Genomic DNA, 25,814 nt, shown 5'->3' on the forward strand with positions numbered 1-25,814 from the left:
GAGGACTCTCAGTATATTCTGGCATGGGGGCATTGGAACAGTGGCTGGACAGGTAAGAACACAGATTTCATCTGGGAGCTGGACCCTGTGCAGATGGGTGACCTCCGTGAACTATATACAAAATGGCAAAACAGAAGTGTTTGGTGCTCTTACCTGGCATGGGAGACTTTTCTTCTCAGATCTCCCTCTGCTGGACTAATGAATGTAGCTGGTTATCACCTAGGTGGAGAAGCAGGGAATGCCATCTCAATCAGCAAGCATTGACTTCTTGGAATGTAGAGGAAAGTTTCTGACGTGTGGAAGACCCAAGAATGAGATGAGAGGGAGCAGGGGTGAAGTGAGGGACTTTGAACTACTTAGGGGAGACCTAGAAGGGAAGAAAATCCAATAAAGCCCAGATTCAGCAGTTGTTGTACGTTGTTGGGTTTGTCTTTTTAAATAAGTTGTACTGTGGTAGAAGAGACACAACAGTTACCATTTTAACCATTTTTAAATGCAAAGTTCAGTGGGATTAAGTACACTCACATTGTTGTGCAACCATGACCACCAATCCATCCATAAAGAGCCTTTTCTTCGTATAAAACTGGTACCCATTAAACAGTAGCTCCCCATTTCCCTCCACCTGGCCCTAGCAACCTGGTTCTACTTTCTGTCTGTGGCTTTGACTACCCTGGGTACCTCATATAATTAGAATCATACAGAATTTGTCTTTCATGACTGGCTTATTTCACTCGGCATAATGCCTTTAGGGATCATTCAAGTCAGAATTTCTGTCCTTTATGAAACTGACTAATATTCCATAGTATGGATATATCCAAGTAAATATTTTGTTTATCCATTCATCTGTTGATTTGGATTATTTCCACCTCTTGCCTCTAGTGAACAATGCTGCTCAGAACGTGGGTATATAAATCTCTGCTGGAATCCCAGCGCTCCATTCTTCTGGACATATGATTAGAAGTAGAATTGCTGGATCATATGGTGATTCCATTTTAATTTTTTGAGGAATTGTCATACCATTTACCACAGTGGCTGCACCATTGTACATCACGACCAGCAATGTATAGGGTTCCAATTTCTCCACATCCTCTCCAACAATTTTTTCCCATTTATTCATACTAGCCATCCCAATGAGTGTGAGGTCATATCTTACTGTGTTTTTGACTTGCATTTCCCTAGTGATGTTGAGTACCACTCATACGTCATCTTTGGAGAAATGTCAATCCAAGTCATTTTTGTGTTGTTTCTTTCTTTTTGTTGAACTATTCATCTAGTTGTTTATTTACCAAGTCTCTGCCCTGGTCCCAAGATATCAGTTTCAGGAGTAGAATTTAGTGACTCATCACTTACATATAACACCCAGTGCTCATCACAAGTGCCCTCCTTTACACTCATCACCTAGCCCATTCCCAACCTACCTCCCTCTGTCAACCCTCAATTTGTTCTCTATGATTAAGAACCTCTTATGATTTGCTTCCTTATCTCACTCTTTTTTTCCTTCCCCTATGTTCATCTGTTTGTTTCTTAAATTCCACATATGAGTGAAATCATAGTGTTTGTCTTTCACTTATTACAGTACACTGTATCTCTATCCACGTCATTGCAAGTGGCAAGATTTCATTCTTTTTGATGGCTGAGTAATATTCCAATGTATATACATACCACATTTTATCCATTCATCAGTTTATGGATGTTTGGGCTCTTTCCACAATTTAGCTATTGTTGATACTGCTGCTATAAACACCAGGATGCATGTATCCTTTCGGATCTGTGTTTTGTATCCTTTGGGTAAATACCTAGTAGTACAATGCTGGGTCATAGGGTAGTTCTATTTTTAACTTTTTGAGAAACCTCCATACTGTTTTCCAGAGTGGGTGCACCAGTTTGCATCCCCACCAACAGTGCAGGAGGGCTCCCCTTTCTGCACATCCTTGCCAACACCTGTTGTTTCCCATGTCATTAATTGTAGCCATTCTGACTGGTATAAGGTGGTATCTCATCATGGTTTTGATTTGTATTTCCCTGATGAGTGATGCTGGACATCTTTTCATGTGTCTGTTATCCCTCTGTATGTCTTCTTTGGAAAAATGTCTATTTATGTCTTCTACCCATTTCTTAACTGGATTATTTGTTTTTGGGTATTGAGTTTGATAAGTTCTTTATAGATTTTTGGATACTAATCCTTTATTGGATATGTCATTTGCAGATATCTTCTTCTGTTGTAGGCTGCCTTTTAGTTTTGCTGATTGTTTCCTTTGCTGTGCAGAAGCTTTTTAGCTTGATCAAGTCCCGATAGTTCATAATTGCTTTTGCTTCCCTTGCCTTTATAGACATGTCTTGCAAGAAGTTGCTGTGGCCAAGTTCAAAAAAGTTGCTGCCTGTGATCCTCTCTGGGATTTTGATGATTTCCTGTTTCACATTTAGGTCTTTCATCCATTTTGAATTAATGTATGGTGTAAGAAAGTGGTCCAGTTTCATTCTTCTGCATGTGGCTGTCCAATTTTCCTAGTACCGTTTATTGAAGAGACTGTCTTTTGTCCATTGGATATTCTTTTCTGCTTTGTTGAATGAAGATTAGTTAACCATAGAGTTGTGGGTCCATTTCTGGGTTTTCTATTCTATTCCTTTGATACTTGTGCCTGTTTTTATGCCAGTACTATAGTGTCTTGATGACTACAGCTTTGCAAAATAGTTTAAAGTCTGGAATCCTGATGTCTCTAGTTTTTCTTTTCTTTTTCAGGATTGCTTTGGCTATTGGAGTCTTTTGTGTTTCCATACAGATTTTGGGTTTGTTTATTCTAGCCCTGGGAAAAATGCTATTGGTATTTTGATAGGGATTGCATTAAATGTGTAGATTGCTTTGGGTAGTATAGACACTTTAACAATATTGGTTCTTCCAATCCATGAACATGGAATATTTTCCATTTTTTTTTGTGTGTGTGTCCTCTTTAATTTCTTTCATAGATGTTCTGCAGTTTTCAGAGTACAGATCTTTTACCTCTTTGGCTAGGTTTATTCCTAAGTCTCTCATGTTTTTTGATACAACTGTAAATGGAATTGATTCCTTGATTTCTTTTTCTGCTGCTTCCTTATTGGTATATAGAAATGCAACAGAGTTCTGTACATTGATTTTATATCCTGCCACTTTGCTGAATACATGTATTACTTCTAGCAATTTTTTGGTGGAGTCTTTCAGGTTTTCTTCATAGAGTATCACATTGTTTGTAAATAATTGAAGTTTGACTTCTTGCTGATTTGGATGCCTTTTATTTCTTTTTGTTGTCTGACTGCTGAATCTAAGACTTCCAATACTGAGTTAAATAGTTATGGTAAAAGTAGACATCCCTGTCTTGTTCCTTATCATAAAGGAAAAGCTCTCAGTTTTTCCCCATTGAGGATGATATTGGATGTGGCTCTTTCATATATGGCCTTTATTATGTTGAAGTAAGTTCCAAATATACTCTGCCCACCCCACAAAATTATTTTAAAAATAAGTGTTTTTATCAAGAATGGATGCTGTAATCTTTCAAATGCTTTTTCTGCATCTGTTGAGAGCATCATATGGTTCTATCCTTTCTTTTAATGTGGAATTGATTTGGAAATATTGAACCACTCCTGCAGCCCAGGAATAAATCCAGCTCGATTGTGGTAAATAATTCTTTTAATGTACTGTTGGATTTGATTTGCTAGTATCTTGTTGAGAATTTTTGCATCCATGTTCATCAGGGATATTGGAAAACGAAATATGTCTCCTTTTTAGTGGAGTCTTTGTCTGGTTTTGGAATTAACATAATGCTGGCTTCATAGAATGGGTTTGGAAATTTTCCTTCCATTTCTATTTTTTGGAACAGTTTGAAAATAGGTATTAACTTTTCTTCAGATGTTTGGTTAAATTTCTCTGGGAGGATGTCTGGCCCCGGACTTTTGTTTGTTGGGAGATTTTCTTTTCTTTTTTTAATAATAAATTTATTTTTTATTGGTGTTCAATTTGCCAACATACAGAATAACACCCAGTGCTCATCCCATCAAGTGCCCCCCTCAGTGCCCGTCACCCATTCACCCCCACCCCCCGCCCTCCTCCCTTCCACCACCCCTGGTTCGTTTCCCAGAGTTAGGAGTCTTTATGTTCTGTCTCCGTTTCTGATATTTCCTACCCATTTCTTCTCCCTTCCCTTCTCTTCCCTTTCACTATTATTTATATTCCCCAAATGAATGAGAACATATAATGTTTGTCCTTCTCCAATTGACTCATTTCACTCAGCATAATACCCTCCGGTTCCATCCACGTTGAATTAAATGGTGGGTATTTGTTGTTTCTAATGGCTGAGTAATATTCCATTGTTGGGAAATTTTCGATTACTAATTTAATTTCTCTGCTGGTTATGGGTCTGTTCAAAAATTCTATTTCTTCTCTTTCAGTTTTGGTAGTTTCTATGTTTCTAGGAATTTTTCCATTTCTTCCAGGTTGTCCAGTTTGTTGGCATATAATTTTTCATAATATTGTCTTATAATTGTTTGTATTTCAAGATATCAAGCCTCCAGTGTGAGGTGTCCTGGGACTGGGATCACATCCTTAATCTAAAGTATGAGATTCCATTGCTCAGACTAAATGGCCCAGAGCAGCCATTCTCAGATGCTTTGTAAAGAAGATGGGTTTACTGTTAAAGAATTAAACTCTCCTCTGAGATGCAACACTGATAAAATCTCTAGTTGATGTCTTACAGTACAAAATAGGCTAGTTAGACTATGTAGAAAATGATAACACAGCTCCTTGGTCTAGGACCCATGTCACAGAAGATTAGGAGTCTTTTATACTTAGGCATACAACACAGTTGGCCATACAGTGGCACCTTGAGATTTTTTTTTTTACCATCAAATCACCATATCTTGATTTTATTTAGCAACATTGAGCAAGCTTTAACTCAAGTGGGTTATGTCCTCAATACCAAAATAATACCATTCTCTCTGCTCAGAAATAGCCTGTGACAGACCTCTATCCTGATTCCACTGCCTGCAGACTCTGAAGGAAAGGCCAAGATGTGATTGATAGGGGAGACTGGATGGTCAGGCAGAGGCAGTTCCAAACATTCACTTCAAGAGGGAGAATCAGTAAAAAAAAAAAAAAAAAAAGGAGGGGGGCAGAGAGGTGTGAAGAGAGAGAGAGAACAGAATGCCTGGTATGTATGCAAAGTGCCTTTGAACTGTAAGGCCATATACAAATAGGTGCTAGTTACTGGTGAAGTAGAACTCAGCAGACTGGTCTCTGATGAATGGAGAAATTGAAAGCATGTTGCTCGAAGGACGGAAGGAAAGAAAGAAAGAAAGAAAGAAAGAAAGAAAGAAAGAAAGAAAATCATGCTTACTTTTGTTTTCCTGGTTCCATATCTTTTAATAATTTAATAATTATTTGGAAGATGGTCTATTTTGCTTTCAAGGGAGTGATAAGTATGTTGTGGTGGAGAACATGAAGGACTATCAATGAACTGAGGGAAGATTGATGAGTGGCCTGGCAGCCAACTCATCTCAGCTCCCTCTTGGCCTGATACCAGGTCAACAGTACTCTCCTTGCAGGGGGTGAGTGCTGTGTGCCATAGCATGATGCTTTGCTCATATGTTCTTGTACTCTGTCTACCCCACAAAGCAGTGTTCTTACAGTGTCCTGCCCTGTGTGGATATAGCTACGCCCTGTGCAAGGCTTGTGATGAGCTTCTACCTGAATCTTTGAAGAAGGGGTTTGATAAATTAGTGGTGAGGAGAAGGGGAATGTTGGCACATATAAAAGCAGTGGGCAGCATTTTTTCTTAAATGCTGTTAAGGAGATAAGATTTGAATTCTGTTAGAACATCTATATCTACTAAAATGTTTAACTCCCACCCCTCCCCCTAATGTCCTTGCTTGTCTGTATTATAAAATTGCATTTCTCTATCCATTGCCTTGGAACATTATCATTTTGTGCTTTTCTGAGCCTCTTGTAGACAGGAAAGATAGATTTTCTGTGGGAATAGCCCACACAAGCTTGAAAGTGGTTGGGAGTGAGAGAAGACCAGGAGGACATTGGGACACAGGGAGTGCTGGCAGGTTTGCAGCAGAGCAGAGACAGTGGCAGGTTTAGAAGGGACCAAAGGAGGTCCACAAAGAAATAGATAAAGAAGGATAGAGATGAGGGATTGGGGAGAGTGGCAGGAAGAAGAGTCACAAGGGAGTTAGAACCAGGTCAGAAGGAAAGGGGCCATGTGGTGGGAGTTCAGTCATGGCGATTCAAAATAGACTTCTGTTCTTCATATGTCTTCCCATGTTAATAAAGACTTTGAAAAAATTAGTGCTGACTCATTAGGTAGTAAGCTTTTGCTAGCTCAAAGTGACAAAGCAGAAGAGGATGTTGTAGGTCAGTGGTGCTGAGGTGAGATCCTTGCTCTAAGTGGCTGGTTGGGTTAGATGGCTTCAAGTTCCCTCCTGCTCCCAATGTAAGCTTCCCTAGCCATATCTTTTATAAATGTGCATGCACGTATGTGCAAATGAACAGTGTGTGTGTGTGTGTGTGTGTGTGTGCATGTTCCTTTTTTTTAAGGATTTTTAAAAAATTTATTCATGAGAGACACAGAGAGAGAGGCAGAGACATAGGCAGATGAAGAAGCAGGCTCTCTGAGGGAAGCCCAATGCAGGGCTCGATCCCAGGATCCCAGGATCCCAGGATCAGGCCCTGAGTCAAAGGCAGACACTCAACCACTGAGCCACTCAGGTACCCCTGTGCTCCTTTTTCAAATAAGAGGGAAACTAAACGCTGGCAATACCAAAGATAAATCTTGTTGTCACTATTATACCCAGAGTCAATCCTGACTTTGCTTTGCTTTTTAATTAGTTCAAAACAAAGATTGTTAGTTTTGTCTGCCATGTTTTTTTCCCCTAACTGGATGAAGTATTGTCCTTTACAGTGATCAGGAAACAAATAATTTAGACAAGAGACACTAAACAATCATAACCAGCGGTCTTTAGAATAGATCTCCTATCACAGTAAACTGGAAGGGCTTGGATTTATTTTGAGAGATTGAAAGAATCAACCTTTTTTTTAGCTCATTAAAAGCAGAGTGTAGAACACAGGTCTACAAAATAGCCCTCAACTTATCAAAGACCAACAGATAATTGGTTGTCATTCTTTATCTGCAATGGAGGCAAACACAGAGAGTGTGAAAATACTGTGTTTCTGTTGGTACGTGTTGGCTGCTCTGTATTGACTTAGAGAGTGTGTTCACTCACTACTGTTCAAAGTAACTCATTTTGCTTTATGGTGAGTACAGAGGAAATCCATGATTCTCTATCCCAGGAATTAGTTGTGCATAGCAGGGGGCATGGTGGCCCCAGGATCAGATCTGCCTGCTGCAATGGAACTGTCCTATGAGTGGTCACCTACCCAGCCCCTCCCTTCTCTCTGTACCATTGGAACAGTATACGTCACCCTGTATTGTCCTTCACCGTCCATACTCTGCAACACACACCCACAGCCCTCACATGTGAGGTCCTTAAGGGCAGAGACCTCCCTAAGAGGCTCATCAGTGTTAGCGTAGCATAGAACACATGTTAGATGTTCCCTACATATTTTTAAATCGAATTAAACACACTTCACTTCTCTTGTCTAATGCCCCCAGGTACCGCAGGTAGGAGGAAGGGGACAGAAGTTCACTGACTTTTCAAGGGCCTCCTACCTTTCATCCCTTGTCATGTGTGCCAGGTGTGCCTATCCTCAAATCATAGTCCAAAAATGACTTATTTGTGTCAGTTGTCTTTTGCAAACTTTGCTGTTCTTTTTGTTTGCTGGTCTGTCATTTAATCAGCCAAACACTGGCAGAGAAAAGAAGGCACATTGGGTCAAAGCATCTTCCTCCCAGCATTTTTTTTTTACCTGGAAAGTGATAAAATGAGGGGTTGTCCTAGATGGTCTCTGGGTATTTTTTATGTTCAAATATTCTCCAGAATTGCCCAGTTATCCTCTGTAGTTTGTGAAACTGGAGGTTATACCTATCTTCTGCTCAATAATATGGAGGCTTCAAGTAAATATAGACTACCCATGGGAAGTGGTTGCTGATGCTTAGTTAGAAAAGCTAACCTAAGGACGAATAACTTGCGTCTAGATGGACATTGTCCAAGAATGGACAGCTTTCATCCTTATCACTGTAAGAGATTATTTAGATGAGGGCTCATATAAAATATCTAAAAATATGGAAAAATAGAGAGTAAACCATGAATACCTTCAACACTGCAGTGCATTCAACTTCACAAAACATCTCCCCTCCTGACAGACCATGACTGCTAAGAGTTTTGGGTGAATCCCTTGAATCTTTCCCTTAATTTCCAAACAGGTACATTGAAGTGGCTACAATATTCTGTAGAATGACTCTTTCTGACTCTGTCAGTTCCTCTATTTGTGGATAGTTAGATCTTTTTTCCTATATCTTTTTCCCCACATATGATGGTACAGCATCCTTGCTCTTATATCTTTGTGCACATGAGTAAACATTGCCATAAAATTGAGTGTTGGAAGTGGAATATAGGAGCCAAAGGATTTGCACATTTAAAATTCTGATAAAGATCATGATAAAAGCCAAATTGCCATTTAGACAAGCTCTGCTAGATTTTGTTCAGATCAACACTCATTTCCCTAATCCTTGCCAAGCAAAATTATCAATCTTTGGAATTGTTGCCAAACTCAACTGCAAAACAAATATACTTATTTGAAAGACGTATTATTAACTATTAAAGTTTTTTCTTTATTTGTTTGATTATTTAGAGTCCTGTGTTCTTATTCTTCTTTCACTTAGGAACAGGTAGACACTTGTTTTCTAGATTGGTTCTCTGTTTCTCTTGAATTTTCTCCAACAGGTGTTAGTATTTTATTATTTTGCATTGCATTCGGGGAGAATCCTTTGACTTAAGGGAGTGTGTGAATTTGCTCTTCACTTATGTCTCTTTTGAAATTCAGCCTATCTACTGAGGTGTCTCATTTTTTTTTTAGATTTTATTTATTCATTCATGAGAGACACATAGAGAGAGGCAGAGACAAGCAGAAAGAGAACCAGACTCCCCAAAGAGCAGGGAGCCTGATGTGGGACTCCACCCCAGGAATCACGACCTGAGCCAAAGGCAGACGCTCCACCACTGAGCCACCCAGGTGTCCCAGGTGTATCATTTTCAAGATCTCTTGTTGCTAATCTTTCTTAATCATCTTTCCTGATGTTTCCTGGGTACAACTTCTTCTCTCATCTTCCTGAAAACTTGGGTTATTTTTACTTTTAAAGTCTTACCTGTGTCATTTGGTGGCTTTATATTCTCCAAATTTATTACCTTGGTTGAGTTAAGTACCTCTTCCATGGTTTTGATTTTTATCAAACTCTTGGAGACTTTTAATTGCCTGTCCACTTCCATACTGGGCAGTTCCTATTTGCATATCTATGGGTGGTACTTGAGCACAGTGGTTTATCTCCAGGTTTTATAGGAGGGACTGCATATGCTGCCTAGTTCTCTGAGGGAATTGCTCTACTCATGGCTTATCTTGTGGGTGACACTTGTGTTGTATGATGCTCAGCACAAGAGGGAAAAAGAAAGCAGTAGTGGGAAGGATTGACTGGCCAGCCTGCTCTGAAACATTTTCCAACTAATCACTGTCAGTTATTCCAAAGTTTCTTCCAGTTCTGTGTTACCTCTATCCTTGGAGCTCACCTTTCTAGCAGTTTGTGTTTTCCTATGTGTGTCTTGGGTTTTGCTCTCCTTGGTTTATCTAATTTACAGTAAATCTTTATAATTTCTTGTCCATTGGTGGTGTTTTTTGTCAAGGACTATTATAGAATTATTATTATTATTATTATTATTATTATTATTATTATTATTATAAGATATCTGTTTATCGTCTCTAAGAATTTGTATAAGATTGGGAATAGTTACTTGGGTTCAGCTGATTCAAGCTTGAGTTTTTATTCTCTGTCCTGCTATTTTTGAAAAGATGCTCTCTGTTCTTATTATCTTCCTTGTTAGGCTAATTTTGAGCTTATGATACTTAATTTTTTTGGCATGTTCTTTATTTACAAATAAATGTGCTTCCGTGATGGGAATCAGTGGAAATACTTATAAGTAGGAAATAAATAATCAAGGTTGTAAAACACAAAAATTATCATTTTGATTTTATAGCCCTCATCATTTTCCCCCTTTATTCACTTATTCATCACTTATTCATGTTTTTGGTTCTTTAAAAAAGATTTACTTATTTTAAAGATTTATTTATTTATTGAGAGAGAGAGCACACACCTATGTGAGCAGGGGTCAGAGAGAAAGAGAGGGAGAGAGAGAATCCCTAAGCAGACTCCCTGCTGAATGTGGAACCCAAAGCAGGGCTCAATCCCAGGAACCTGAGATCATGATTTGAGCTGAAACCAAGAATCTGATGTTCAAATGACTAAGCCACTCAGGCACCCCTGTATTTTTTTTTTTGGATGCCAGTCATTATGGATCTAGACAAGATACTAGAATTCAGAAAGCTCTCTTTAGTGAAAGAGAACCAAGAGATAGAAAACTAATGAATGCATGGTTGAACAATAAATTTGCATGTCTTTAAAAGGGAAAGAAAAATCTAGGTTGCTGCAGAAATAATTTACCATTATTGATCTGGTAAAAATAGCAAGAATTTCCTAAAACAAAAACACCTTTAAGTGCCATTGGGAGAACTTTAGCAGGCATGAAAAAATAGACTGTGTAGCTGATGATTCATCTTTCAGTTAAAGGCAAATTGAGGTAATAGAGATCTTTTGCAATTTTTATAAGCAACTTAAGGAATAAAATTGATAAACTTTGTTCCCTGTTGAGGTTATGGCCATTGAAGCCCCCTGCACTTTTTTTTTTGCACAGAAGTAGACATTAAATACCTGTTAAATAAATGTAATGTCATGGTTTCTAAATAGTGCATTATTAAACAGCAAGACAAAACATTTTTAAAAGTCTTTATTTTTTTGTAGTGGGGTAATGTTGACCTCATAGAATGAATTGGGAGGTTTTTCCCTCTCTTTGGTTTTTTCTTATTGTTCTTACTCATTCCTCAGATATTTGGCATAATTTCTCAATGATGCCACCTAAACCTTGACTTCTTTCTGTGGAAAGGTTTTTAAGTAAAAATTCATTTTCTTTAATTGATATAAGGATATATTCAAGTTATCTACTTCTTCTTGAGAGAACTTTAGTAATTTGTATCTTATAAAAACTTGTCCATTTTATTTACACTGAATTTCTTGGAATGAATTTATCCATATTATTCCCTTATCCTTTTATTTTTGATATTATCTGTGGTGATTTCCTATCTCTCATAGAGATACTAGCAATTTTGTGTCTTTTATTCTTTCTTATATGTATGGCTATAATTTTATCAATTTATTGATCTTTTCAAAGAACCAGACCTTGGTTTCATTGATTTTTTTTGTGTGTGTGTGTTGTTTTTCTGTTTTCTCTTATATTGAGCTCTTCTTTTTATTCATTCCTCTGCCTATTTTGAGTTTTACTTGCTCTTTTCTCTTTCTACATTCTAAGGTAGAAGTTTAGATCATTTAAGACCTTATGTATTTTCCAATATGCATTTAGTGGTCCATATTTCCCTGAATCATTTCTTCTGCTGCATCTCATGTATTTTCATATATTGTATTTTAATTTTCATTCAGTTTAAAATTCTTTTTATTCTATCCATTAATGGGAGAAGGGTTTTGACATCACTGAGTAGTTGAAAATCTGTTCATTTCTCTATACAGTTCTATTAGCCTTTGTTTTTATGCATTTTGAAGCTCTCTTGTTAGGTGCATCAAAGTTTATTATTATGTCTTTTTATTTTAAGATTTTATTTATTTATTCATGAGACACAAAGAGAGAGGCAGAGACATAGGCAGAGGAAGAAGCAGACTTCTCACAGGGAGCCCAATGTGGGACTCGATCCTGGGACCAGGATCATGCCCTGAGTCAAAGGCAGACGCTCAGCCACTGAGCCACCCAGGCGTCCCTTGTTATGTCTTTTTGATGAATTTATCCCTTTATCATTCAGAGGTGACTCTATTATATCTTCAACAAGTTTTAATAATTTTTGGTCATTATATTTTTCAATTTTTTTGGTAACTTCTCTTTTGGAGACTCTAAGAACATGTAGCTGTTTGAGTCGTCTTATAGCTCACTGATATACTGTTCAAGTTTTTATATATTTTGCTCTGTATTTTCATAGAGTTCATTAAACTCTTTTTCTGTTGTGTCTAATATGCTCTTAATCTCATCCATTATATTTCCCATCCCCAGAAGTTTGATGTGCACCCTTTGTTATATCTTCCTTTTTAAAAAATTATTTATTTATTTATTAATGAGAGACACAGAGAGAAATGCAGAGATATAGGCAAAGGGAAAAGCAGGAGAGCCTGATGTGGGACTCGATTCTGGGACCCCTAGATCGCACCCTGAGCCGAAGGCAGATGCTCAACCCCTGAGCCACCCGGGTGTCTCTGTTATATCTTCTTTAACTCCTTTAACATACTTATTTTCACAAGCATGTGAAATATAGTGATAATATTTGTTTTAGTATCTCTGTCTACTAACTCAATCACCTACATTTCCTTTCTGAGTTGATTTCAGTAGACTGAGTTTTCTCCTTACTTGGAGTTGTAGTTTTTTAATTTCTTTGACCATCTGGAAATTTTTTACTGGATGCTGAATATTGTGTTTTTGATTTTGCTGTGTGGTGGATATTATCATATATCGAAAAATATTCTTGAGGTTTGCTTGTGAACAGTTTGGGTTTTTAAGGCTTGCTTTTATGCTCTTGTTTAGGTGAGAGAGCAGCCTTGAGTCTAGGGCTCATTTTTTCTATTTTCATTTTCTAGATACAGCATCCTCCTAATTAGTTAATGCCACATATATTGAGATTTTTCCACTCTGGATGGTGGGACACCAGCTCTTCCTGGTTCTGTGTGTTTGGCTAGGGATTCTCTCACCTGCTCCTTTCAGGTGGTTCTTTTTCCAGACCTTAGATAATTTCCTTTTATACACACGCTTATTAATACTTAACTGAAGACTCAGAAGACCCTCTGAAGACCCTCCACAAGTCTCTCCCTATACAAGTCTCCTCTCTCTACTACTCTGTTATGTCAGCTCTAGTTGACTTCGCCTTTCTAAAATACCCATTTTGTCTTCAAAACTTAGACTGGTATACTTAGATTGGCAGACTCTTCCGGAGAAACCCATTCAGTGTGGATCTGGTACTCAGCAAGTACTCTGAGCTGCTGATTTACTCTTAGGAGTTCTCAATATACATAGCCAGTGAAGACTGGGAGTAAGTTACAGTCTCTCAGAGAAGGGATACAGAACAAGGAGAGGAAAATTCTAAAATAGAACCCCAGGAAACATCAAAATGTATGTGGAAAGTGAAGTGATAATTCTTTTAAAATGATTTTCAAAGCAAAGCCCTTAAGTAATGTATAGTTTAAATTTTCTACTGTGGTTCAAGAATGTCATCATTATTCAGGAGATTGATAAGTCACCAGCTAAGATTACTATGAATCTTCTGGGTGACCTATTTTTTTCTGGGAACATGTCTAGGAACTCAAGCTAGGAACACATTTAGAATCATAGGAATGTTCTAAAGGTCCAAGAATGCCCTGTCGCCACAGCTTAGAGCCAAATAAATGTTCAACATTCATTTTTAATGGGCCACATGGGAATTGGTTAACTAAAAACTAATAATAAAAATAACAAAATAAATAGCAATAATAATAGCTAATATTAAGTAGAAAATGAAGTCAAGAAAAGAAAGCCAGAAAAGAAGAAGTTTGGATCTATAGAACAGACCTAGAGACTAGACTCAGAGACCTAAATTAAATCCCTGGACTGTCTCCAGCTCGTTGGGTCACATTGGACAGTTCAGTAACCCAATGTCTTTGAGTCCTAATTTTGACATCTTTTGCATGGAGAATAATTGTACAAGGACTTCCAGTTCTGTAAGTTTTGAAAGCTGCACACATAAAAATTGTTATTTTTAAGACTTCACCATGATTTTGTTTTAAAAATTGTCATGGCAAATAAATGAAGAAATAATATGAACAATTTTAATTTATGGTTAATTTTTGCAAGTATATATTTTACCCCTAGATACATGGGTGCAAATTCCTTTTAAGAGTTTGTCAGATGGAAAAAAAAAAAAAAGAGTTTGTCAGATGGTATAAAAGCCTAAGTTGGAATACATTATACCTTCAAGTCACAAATTTAAGACTCTTTCTCATTTAGAGGTTGTACATCTCTTTTTCTGTATTAAGCTAAAATGTATTTGATAAAGATATATTTAAATATTTTCAGTGTTAGCATAATTACATTTATTTCTTGACCAAGCAAGAGGTTCTTCTCAAAACTGTTTCAATACAATCTCCAGTGAAAAGTATAGACTGATGCAGGATAATAGCATTTCAAGTTTTGTTTTCTTTTAATTGGTTGAGCTTATTAGTGAAGTTGAGGATGTAATCATGTTAATGAGTTCTCTTTAAAACTTTGCATTCTTTTATTCTATTCAATAAAAACAGAAAAGTGTGTTTCAAATTGATTCCTGACTGATCTGAAATGATCTGTTAAGGATTTGAAAATGAATAAATGTCGTGGTAACCTGGGAATATGGTCTCATTTGTGAGGCTCTTTGGCTGTCATTTGAACAGAATGTTTCATTTTTGATGAAATGTAAAAGAAAGGAGACTAAGGGAAGTAGTGGTCTGACCTTATATTGTTCTAGTAAACTCTTTCAAGGGGACATTTAAAAATGAATATCAGAGTCTGAATTCCTCTTCTTTGATGAATTAAAATGAAAATAACTGTGTCAATTTTTCATATTAGTAGAGTAAGATAATATAGAATTAAATGAATAGAAGTTAATAGAAATTTATGGGAGTTATTATATCAAGGTACTTCCAGTAGCACATATATTAACTAGAACTCTTGACTTTTATCATAAAATTCAGAAAAAAAGGGAAACAAATCAATATTGTTGTGGATGAAGCATTAGGTATTAACTTCTTTAGGATTTATTCATCTACTGCCTACTAATGTACCTGACACAGTATATTTATGCTACTCTCTTCAGGATTTTTTTTGATGTAATGTTTAATTATACTGTCCTGTTAGAGTCTCTTCGGGACTAGATTAATGTGTTATCATTACTTTGCTTTACACCCCTCCAAAAGTTTTTCGTTTGTTTATTTCTGTTAGTAATTTATAGGGAAATAGGGTAAAATGACAAGAATGTTTTTTTTTCTGTTGTTAAATGAGTGGCTTTTTAAAAAAAAAAAGTTCTTGGAATAAGGGAATAAACCTTTATTCTTGGAGTAAACCTTTGGAAATAGGGTCCTTCAATGTGTGACATATCCATGCAATGGAATGTGATGCAACAATTTAAAACTATGCTGTAGAAGAATATTTAATGACCTTAGAGCATGATCGAGTGCAAAAAGCAGAATGCAAAACTGTACAAGCATGATACCAATATTTTCAGAGAGTTAGATCAGTAGACATAATATATAGGAATGAATGAGAACAAAATGCCAGTGGCAGTTTTGTTTGAGTGGGACTGGGAGTGATATCTTTTCTTTTTTATATTTTGTGTTTTTTTCAAAATAGTTAACAGCAAACAGTTTCTGATTATACAAGTAATGAATATCATTAAAATTAATAAAAAGTAAAGGGTAGGAGAAAACTCACTCAAAAGTTTAAAAAATTGTTTAAAATTATTTCTAAGCTCCCACATTGGTTGTATTTATCATGGTGCCTGGGTGGCTTATTTAACTGTAAATGCTTGTCTTTTGTTAAACATCTTACTCTTGATTTTGGCTCAGGTCATGATCTCAGAGTCCTGGGATCCGGCCCATTATTGGGCTCTGTGCTCAGTAGGAAGTCTCCTTAAGATTCTCTTTCTCTCCCTCTCTCTGTCCCTCCCCCTGCTTGTGCTCTCTGTCTCTCAAATAAATAAATAAATCTTTAAAAAAAAAGAAAATGAACTTATAAAGGAGTTGCATTTGAAGGATGGACATATATTAAGCAGGACTAAGGGGGCACCTAGGTGGCTCAGTTGGTTGAGCATCCGACTCTTGATTTCTGCTTGGGTCATGGTCTCAGGGTTGGGCTCTATGTTCAGTGCTGAGTCTGCTTGGAGTGTTCTCTCCCTTCCCCCTCCGCCTTTCCCACCGCTCTTTTTCTCTCCCTTTATCTCTCTCTAAATAAGTAAATAAATAAAATCTTTAAAAAAATCACAGGATTTAGTATGGGTGATAGTTTGATACCTCAGAGTCTGGCCCCTGGAACAGCAGCATCAGTGTCACGTCGGAGCTTGTTACAAGTGCACGTTCTTAAACCCATCCCAGACTAGTTCAGCCATTCAACCAAAACCTTTGGAAATGGGGTCCTTCAATGTGTGTTTTCACAGGCCCTCTAGGTGATTACAATGCATCTGAGGTGGCTAGAAAAATTTCTCAAAAATTTTATCCTAGACAGCTTTCATCTCACATTTCTCTTCTATGTCTTCCTCTCCTACTCGGCCTCTATCATTCTGCTTCTCTCTTACACATGTAGTTTTTATTGTAGGTTTTTCTTTTACTTTTTTCTTTTTAGAGGGTGAGGGAGGGGCAGAGAGAGAGAATCTCAAGCAGACTCCACACCTAGCACGGAGCCCAACACGGGGCTCAATCTCACGACTCTGAGATAATGACCTGAGCTAAAATCAAGAGTTAGATGCTAAACTGACTGAGCCACCCAGGCATCCCTGTGTGTTACTTATTTATTCATATCTTTACCTTGTTTCTCCAAAATATTTGAGGCAGCTCAGAGGTGCATAAACTACAACAGCAAACACTCATCCAGCTGTCTGGGTACTGTCCTAAGGGCTTTACTCATTTAACTTAATGATCAGTCACAACCCTATGAGACAGTTGTTACTCTTATTTCATGACTATCCTCTCCATTTGATACACAGGAATCTGAAGCACAAAGGCTAAATAACTTTGTGGAGGAATCCAAGCAATCTGGTCCCAAAGTCTGTGCCCTCAACCAGTTCACTATGCTGCTTCTTAAAAAATTAGTGAGGAACTGGGGATGAATGCACAGTCTGTTCTGCAGAGTTTGATATAGTTGGTAAATACAACCCATGGATATGCCTCCGGCTCAAGCAGAGAGTGAACAAGGGTAAGCCGTAAGATTATCAATCACCAAAATATGGAAGGAAGCTAATTCTCTGGAAGACCATACCTGAGTCTCGAAAAACCTTCATGTCACTCCACATGCTTGTGATTTTCATTTCATTCATTCACTTTGCTTACACAGTCATTATTTCTTGGGCACCTTCTATTTGTCAGGTCCCATGCAGGTTGCTTGGGATGGAAAGAATAAAACATACCCCATGCCTTAAAGATACTGGGGGCCTAAGGGTAAAGAACAATGGTTGTGTCTCTCTTGGGGTTTCCCCCACTTCCTCCCTGAGTTTAGAGTAAGAGAGAAGGACATAGTGACAGGTAGGAAGGGATTTAGAGCAAGCTTTTCTGGAGATACCTCAGCAAATTCAGAAAACAAAGCCTCTAGAAAGAAGCAACAATTTGAACTCATAGTCATGGGAGCACCTTTATTTCCACAACACCTTTCTCTAGAATTTGTTATCTGAGGCTTTCCTTGGATAGACTGGACCCTGAGCCGGGGAGGTTCCTTGGTTCTCTGGAGACTATGTGACTGTAGAGATAAAGGGAAGGGAGGTGGTAGGAGAAACAAAGCCAGCTGGTTTCAACAAAGCTCTGAAGTGTGTGTGTGTGTGTGTGTGTGTGCATGTACGTATCTCATCACTAAGGGAATTACTCCTGGCCATCTGGTCAATGATCACTCTATCCCCTCCTGTAAATAATTCCTAAAACCTTGAGAAACACTTTTAAAAATTAAAATTAAAAATTATTCTTTCTCTTCTTTTCCCCATGCAGATTTATCTAATAAATAGAACACAGGCAAAATTATTTGTTTTGGTGGCAATGGCTGCTGCCAGTGACCATGACTCCATTTTCTGCCATCTGTGGTCATGAACCCCTGGAGACAGGGATGTCTCAAAATACAACACTTGGTCTTAAAGATAAGGACATAAGTGGCTGGAACTTTGGCTTATGTTTCTAAGTGAAAATTATACTGAAAGTATAAATGTTGGTTATTATTGTGTTCAGTGGTTTTGAAATGAATGATGTCAGTTAAATGCCCAAGAGGCTGGCATCTGATAGACCTAATTTCTGATCGAAGTGTGGAACTCATCCTCACCTGCCAGGGGCATCTCTAGATCCTAAAGCCATCATAATAAAGGTCTTAGAGCAAGACGAGGTGGGAAAATCAAGAAGATACAGAGTTTGAGCGCATGGAAGATGGTGGTAATAACAGGGGACAGAGAATCATTATTGAGCCCTCTGTGTTTCTTTTTTAATTTGCACTAACAAACTTTGTAGTGCTCTTTGTAGATCTTGTAGAAGATCTCCAGATCTCCTGGACTGCTTTTGATGAGAAAGAGGAAGAGTGAACTCGTTCAGGAGTCCCGATGTAGCATTTGCATTATTGAGCAAGTTCTAACATACTTAGTGGGGGATTGAAGGCTATGTTGAGGAATGGGCTTCAGGATTTCACCCAGAGGGCAGCTCTTCACTAGCAGTGATGAAAGTAATTATTTCCTAGAGGATTTTGAAAAGCTGTCACATCTGAGGTTTCTAAGTAAAAGCTGCTTCTTACTTTTCTTTTCCTTCTTTCTCTTGACAGTCCCAGCAGAAATGCATTGTGATCTTCGCCCTGGTGTGCTGCTTTGCCATTCTCGTTGCATTGATATTTTCTGCTGTGGACATCATGGGAGAGGATGAGGATGGACTCTCAGAAAAAAATTGTCAAAATAAATGTCGGTAAGAGGTAACAAACAAAACTTCTCTTTTAGGGGGTGGGCAGAAAAGGCAAAGAGAAGGCTAGATGGTAGAACAATACCATGAGTACACATGATCATCTAACCTCCCCGTGACTCTCTAGACCAAGAGAATTAAAATGAATAAGGATTTCATTCAATGATAGTTTTTTCCAATTTAGGCACATTCTATACAGGGGGATGGTGGACAGAATGAAATTTTGTACAGTCTGCATTTCTGGAGACCCGTCTGTCTGTCAATGAGGTTTTGGTTGTTTCCATGATGAGGTTGATGAAAATGAGCACTCCAGATGGTCAGAGGACACTGTGCTAGTTGTAGTATCAAATGGAAGTTAAAAAAGCGTATATCTCTGGAAAAATTCCAACTTAAAATTCTGGATTAAACAAATCAACATGTCTCTAAGAAGACATGTACCTCCTCTATCTTAATGTAGCACATAGTTTGTTATTAACCTAGAAATAGTTACATTATATTTACGTATTATGTCTCTTTGGTTACCTTACATAGCATTTCCTTGGGATCATTCCTGACTGGCAGAGGCATCAGAGCATGGTTTTATCCCCATAAATCTCCTTATCCAACTCTTCCATGAGCTGCTCCTTTTTTTTTTTTTTTTTTTTTTTTAGGTCATGGAGAGGGTGCAGGAAAGCATCAAGGCAGGGGAAAGATAGATAAGAAGTCTGTTTTTATTACATGTTGCTGCAAAGATGAAGTTAGAGCACACAACTACCACAGTTATGAAATAGAGCTGATAATGAATTTTAATTGTAATTTGTCCCTGGGGCAAGTGTTACTAGTCTGAGTGCCCCTCTTTTCTAGCTTAGAATCAACAATAACTTGGTAACGTATATGTGGGTTTTTATCTTGGAGATTTTGCCTTGAAGGGTGAATAGGTGGCACAAAAAATGTCTGGAAAAGACAATTGAAATTTATTTGTTAACCAATGGAACATTGTGGTCTAGTTACCAGACAACAGTATTATATGCAGAACAAAGATTATAAGAGAGAAAGTAGCATACAGTTTAGATTTATTCTAACTTGTTTGAAAGGGGTCCCTATATTTACTTCCCAGACTGAATTTGGGATAAAAATTGTGTTGAGACTATAAGTAAAGCAATAGGGCGATAATAGATTGTCACCATCTTCCTCCTGAACACTCCTGCACCAGTACTTTCTGAGAATCGTATGACACAAGGGATAGAAACATCCGTGGACAAGGGGCCAGTGACTCATCTTGTTTTGTGGATTGGCTTTGCCCCCTGTCAGCCCACTTTGTCATGAAGTTGGCTGAGTTCTTGAAATGGGAAACCCCAGCACCTAGAAAGCAGGTTTATAAAGGGCAAATGGTAACAACTTCTGTAAGACAAAATATGCAGGACCTTTTAACACACATTAGCAGGTATTTGTAGTTTTCAACAAAAAAACAGAGGGAGCCTTAGAACTATTCCTCTTTTCACTTGCAAGAAGCTATAATTTAATCTGATTTTTACTTCAAGCTCATACACCAGAATGTGCGTCTGCTTATTTCTCCATCTCAATCAATAATTAAATCCTGATGACTCACTGCTTCTCTCTCAACCTGGAACATATTCTTTCAATGACCCATCATTCCCCAGCTGCCTTTCCCCTGGGTAGCTGAAACCACTGCCTGATTACCAGGATCCCCCTCCACACAGCCATGTTTTCCAGAGCCTTCAGCCCCTCCAACCTCATCCTGAGAAGCTTCTGCTCTGTCTCCTCTCTCTAGCTCACAGGACGAAGGTTGAGTAGTGGTAATTCCTTGTGTCCAGTCCAGCCCTAGTCTCCAATCAGACAACCCACTGCCCACCATCTGCTCCCGGTAGTTCTCATTTTAACTTGTTGGAACTTTCTTACGTTGTCCAATCACTCCATGGTATAGGCAACATCACCTGCTAATTCTGGGACTCTCTCCCACCTTCTCTTGTCCCTGGCTGACAACCTCCGACTGTCCACCCCATCCCTTGCCATCATGCTTAGTAACTAAAATTTACTTCCCAACACTATAGCTTACTGTTTTGACCACCCCAAGTCAATAAATTTGATGTCCATTTCACTGTTGTACTTCCAAGTAAGCCTCCTGCAGTCAAAGACCATAGAATTTGAAACCAGAAAGATGTGGATTCAAAACTACATTATATAAAAAAAAAAAAAAAAAAAAAAAAAAACTACATTATACTACCTACTAACTCGGTAAATTTGGACAAGATATTCATTTCATTATCCCATTCCATACCTGTTTACAGAGCACGGCAGCACTGAAGGAGGATCTGCAGCACAGTTGATAAGAGACAGTTGAGGCAATAAGGTGCTGTGGTCAGGAACACAGGGGCAATGTCAGAGGGCACTTGGGGGCATAGCCTGGTACTGTAAAAAGATGGATCCCACTATTTTGAAGGCTGTTTTAATTTTGTTTATCTTAAAGGTGGTAGATTAAAAGAAATCTGTCTCACAGGGCTTTATTGGTAAATTGCATACCCCCTAAGAAAGCAGCAGGAAACTCATCACAAGCAATATGTCAATACAAACCCTTTCTCCGTCCTTCCAGCGTGTCAGAAATCCCCTTCCCTCTTCACAACCAACTTCCTGTTCCTCCAGCATCCTCACTTATCCTGAATCTGCTTTATCCTGAGTGTACTCGGTGGTTCTGGGGAAGTGAAGGGAAAACAACCACAGGAGAACAGATACTGTTTATTTAGGGCTGGCTATGGCAAAGCAGCCAGCCACCATCACTTCTGGCAGAGACTCAAAGACAAGTAGAGGGTCCAGAGTACATTCTAGAGGGGAAACAAGAAGCCTTCGTGTGTGTCCTGTGGGGGCTGTTGGCAGGGGAAAGCTGGAGGCTGGCCAGCTTCTGGAATCGAGGCATCCTCTGTCCTTCCTCTGTCCTTGGTTAAGAGGTGCATGTTTGGCTTTCTCTGCTTGGTCCTGAGTTGGAGTGGGAACAAAAATTAGGGAAGCTGGTAGTTAATAATCAAGTCATGGCCATTTGGAGTGCAAGGCTACAGAGGTTAATGATTGATGTCTTGGATTGTTAATAGAAAAATAGCCTTTCTACAAGCTGGATATTCCGCAGGCTGGCTTCCCAGGCTGGTTATTGTAGGTGGGAGGTTGGTGTCTTGGTCAGGTGGCCGCAGCTGGTGGGGCAGAGTCTGGTTTTTATAGACACAGTCTGACCATTGTCCATTCGCATATCTGATCTCCTAGTTCCCTGAACCTCTTCTTATACCAACCCCTTTTGTTTTCATTTTCTTCTTCTCCTCTGCCAGACCATGGCCAGTGTGTCCACGATGGTGGCTGCAGTATCTTCAAGTCTTAACTGGCCTCCTCGGATCTCTGGCCTCAACCACACTGCTGGTTCTTCCATTGACTCCTGGTTCTATCCACCCCCATCCTCATTCGCTGCTCTAGTGCTGGAACAACCTGCAGAGGAGAGGGAGTTGCACTGTGCTTTAGTCTTGGGTCCTCCTAGACACACAGCAGGGATGCCCCTAGTGTGAGAGAGGAGGGGCAATGTGGAGATGCACCCACTGAGTACGCTGGCGCTGAGGCAGACGGGTTGGAGGGACGCTGCCTCCTGCGGAAGTTCTAGGAAGCTTGCCAGTCGCAACTTAGCTCCTCTGCACAAAAGTCCACCTCTTCCTCTCCTGACCTCCTCCTCATCCTGGCCCGGAGATCCCCAGGCTCTAGCCCAGGGCCGCACTAACAGGATCACATGATGCTTCCCTTCCAAGTACCATTTATTTCCCTGGCTGCTGGTTTCCTCTTTAGGCTTTTCTCCTGGTGGCATTATCGTGAGAGCACTGCCTGCACACTGCATCCTTTGTTGAGATCTTGCTGCTTTGTAATTAAGCTCCCTCTGTGTTTGCAGCTCTCCTTGCTCCTGAAAGTTGGAAGAGTGCGTGACATCCTAGCTCGTCAGGGCATTTCCTTCTCGCTGTTTTGACAGCCTCTCCCCAAGATCTCATCCGCAGCAGGCTTTCCTAAGTACAGCTGCCCCCTTGAGCAACGGGGGTCCGAACTGCATGGGTCCACCGTTAATGCAGATTTTTTTTTATAAAATCAGTACAGTCCTGTAAATGTATTTTCTCTTCCTGATGATTTTCTTAATAAAATTTTCTTTTCTCTAGCTTACTTTATTGTAAGGATACAATAAATATTACATGGAACATACAAAATGTGTGTTAATCCACTGACATTATTGGTAAGGCTTCTGCTCAACAGCAGGCTAGGAGTAGTTAAGTTTTGGGGGGGTCAAAAGTCGTACGTGGAATTTTGACTGCACAAAGTTCAGTGCCCCTAACCCCCACATTGTTCAAGTGTCATCTGTACACTGCTTTAATTCATCTTAACTCTACTAACTAGCCAAGATGCCTTTCTACCTTCTGATAGATTAATACTCAGAATCATATTGTCCACTCAATGTTTCCCAAACTTTTATGTCTTTCTTTAAAAAATGTATTTCCATATAAAAAATGTCTTCTTTATATTTTCTGACATTGTTTTATGTCCCCCTTTTTGTTGCTTTGCCTCTAAAATACTGTACTAATGATAGTGACACTCTTGATTTTCATAATTTTCCACATGAATCTATGCATTAACAACTGCTCTTATCTTCCCAAATGCTTTTTAACTGACCTTACTTGTTATGCCAGGAAACCAGATCTTTGACCTCAGTAAATGACTTTGGCCTATTTCTTTGCCTCTTTGTACCACATTTCAGGGTAGTTTCCATCATTTTCCCGTGTGTTTAATTGCTGATTCAATCTCTATAAATATGAACCTCCATGTCACTTGACTTACTTATGGGGGTGAAGGGCAAATTTTCTAATTTCTGCTGCAAACTGCATCTCAGTGAGCTTGGGGGCACCACTGCATAGTCAAGAATGGCTTAACCTGCCAGTGGAGATCACATATGTTCTGTGGCTTGGCTATCTTATGATCCACTGATGCCTCCGATTATCATTTTATACTATTCTTGTAAGAGGTAAGTGCACTGTGTGGTTTTCCACACATCACATCCCCAGGGACTAGTAGGGACACTGGAACTTATGTCCAGCTGCTATTCCTGCAGAACACCTACTTCCGTGTGCACTGGCTACCCTTTCAGATGAGAGGCCTCTGTTTTGTTTTGTATCTCTCTCATCTTTCATCTATTGTTGTGGGTTGTTATTGCCCCGTGTAGTAGAGAACCATTACACACTTACTGGAAGAGGGCTTCTTTTTATCACACCTCTCTGATAAATACACATAGAACCAGTCCACACCCTGCTCCTCCTGCACCTCAGGCCTAATTTCTATAAACAATATGCCAGCTAATGTCTGCAAACTAGCATTTAACAGCTACATAACCATAAAAATTGAGGTGGGTCATCATTATCTTCTAATCATGTTGATGGACACTTGCCACTTATCCTGTCACAGTAGATATAGCTGCCACTGCTTCTGGACCTCCTCACACTTGCTTCTTCCCCTTCTGAATCAGCCCCATGTCTATGTGGCTACCGTCCTGGTTGGGCCTACTCTTGCCTACAAATCTGCATATACATTTTAGCTTATGCCTACTTGGTCTGAAGCTTGAGGGAATAGACCAACGAAGTCTGCATACATGATTTCCACTGTTCCTAAACCCAGGGATCTTTCTTCATTCTAAAGTGAATAGGAAGGGGTACCTAGGTGGCTCAATTGGTTAAGTGTCTGCCTTTGGCTCAGATCATGATCTCAGGGTCCTGGGATCAAGCCCCACATTGGGCTCCCTGCTCAGTGGGGAGTTTGCTTGTCCATCTTCCTCTACCCCTGCTGCCTGCTTGTGCACGCTTGCTCTCTCTCTCTCTCAAGTGAAGAAATAAAATTAAAAAAAAATAATAATAAAGTGAATAGACTTGGGTCTGCACAGAATGGGATCCATGAAATATTTGAGCCTGGGTCAACCAATGTATAAATTACCATAGTGGTGCACCAATAAAGATGGCCTAGACCACTACAGAAAGTATATAGCAAGAGCCAGACTCACTTTGTAATATACCACCTCTCCACATATCCACTTCATATCTGCTTTCTAATTTTTCAATTTTTCTATTAAAAAGCTAACTTCTAGGGCCTCCTGGATGGCTCAGTTAAGTAGCCAACTCTTGATCTTGGCTCAGGTCTTGATCTCAGGGTAGTGAGATTGAGCTCTGCTTCAGGCTCTATGCTGGGCATGGAACCTTGGGATTCTCTTTTTTCCTCTTCCTCTGCCCCCCCCCCCCCATGCTCGCTCTCTCTCTTTTTTCCAAAAAAAAAAAAAAAAAAGAAAAAAAAACCCACTGATCTCTCTATATTTTTCATATACTTTGTTTTATCAATTTCTTCTTCTGATCCATTATTTTCCTATTTAAAATGATAAACTATCTTTATAGATGTATCTATACTAATAACCCAGTTGCAGCTCCAGTGTAGGGCATCTGTAATTTAGTCCATTAATATATGACATTTCTAGAACACAGTACTGAGAGACCTCTGTGCATTGGCAATAACCTAGCGTTTTGTCCTTCCTCTTTGAGTATCATGACCTTAGAGCTATCTTCACAGACTCAACTTGCTCCAATGGACCTTAATCATTGTTTTCCCTTTTAATGCCCAAATTGTCATTACTTGGCCAGTGGGATCTGTCTTTTGTATTTTTGACATCATTCCAGGTATCTCTTGGAGCAGCCTTGCTTTCTGGCAACAACAAGCTGTTTTGGCCCCGTTTTGAATTTTCTTGCTTTGGGACATGCTATTATCTACTGTCCAATGAGTTCTGCATCCTTTTCATGAAGAATTTATATTAAAAACCAGAATCTAAGTTCTAGG

The 25,814-nt window shown here is 39.0% G+C and overlaps 1 protein-coding gene across 10 annotated transcripts in view; it reads left to right on the forward strand.

The window, feature by feature from the left end:
* Window positions 1–25,814, forward strand: part of PLD5 (phospholipase D family member 5) — a 407,776-nt gene that overhangs the window by 133,367 nt on the left and 248,595 nt on the right. For 6 of the 10 annotated variants that reach the window (XM_072732872.1, XM_072732871.1, XM_072732880.1 and 3 more), the window contains one exon: window positions 18,808–18,944. In XM_072732872.1, the coding sequence (XP_072588973.1) occupies window positions 18,808–18,944 (137 nt within the window). Of the gene's footprint in view, window positions 1–18,807; window positions 18,952–25,814 lie in introns of all 10 variants that reach the window. The other 4 variants (XM_072732876.1, XM_072732877.1, XM_072732878.1 and 1 more) reach the window with 1 other exon arrangement.

Source organism: Vulpes vulpes, chromosome 13 (assembly GCF_048418805.1).
Source record: "Vulpes vulpes isolate BD-2025 chromosome 13, VulVul3, whole genome shotgun sequence".
Classification (NCBI taxonomy): Eukaryota; Metazoa; Chordata; class Mammalia; order Carnivora; family Canidae; genus Vulpes; species Vulpes vulpes.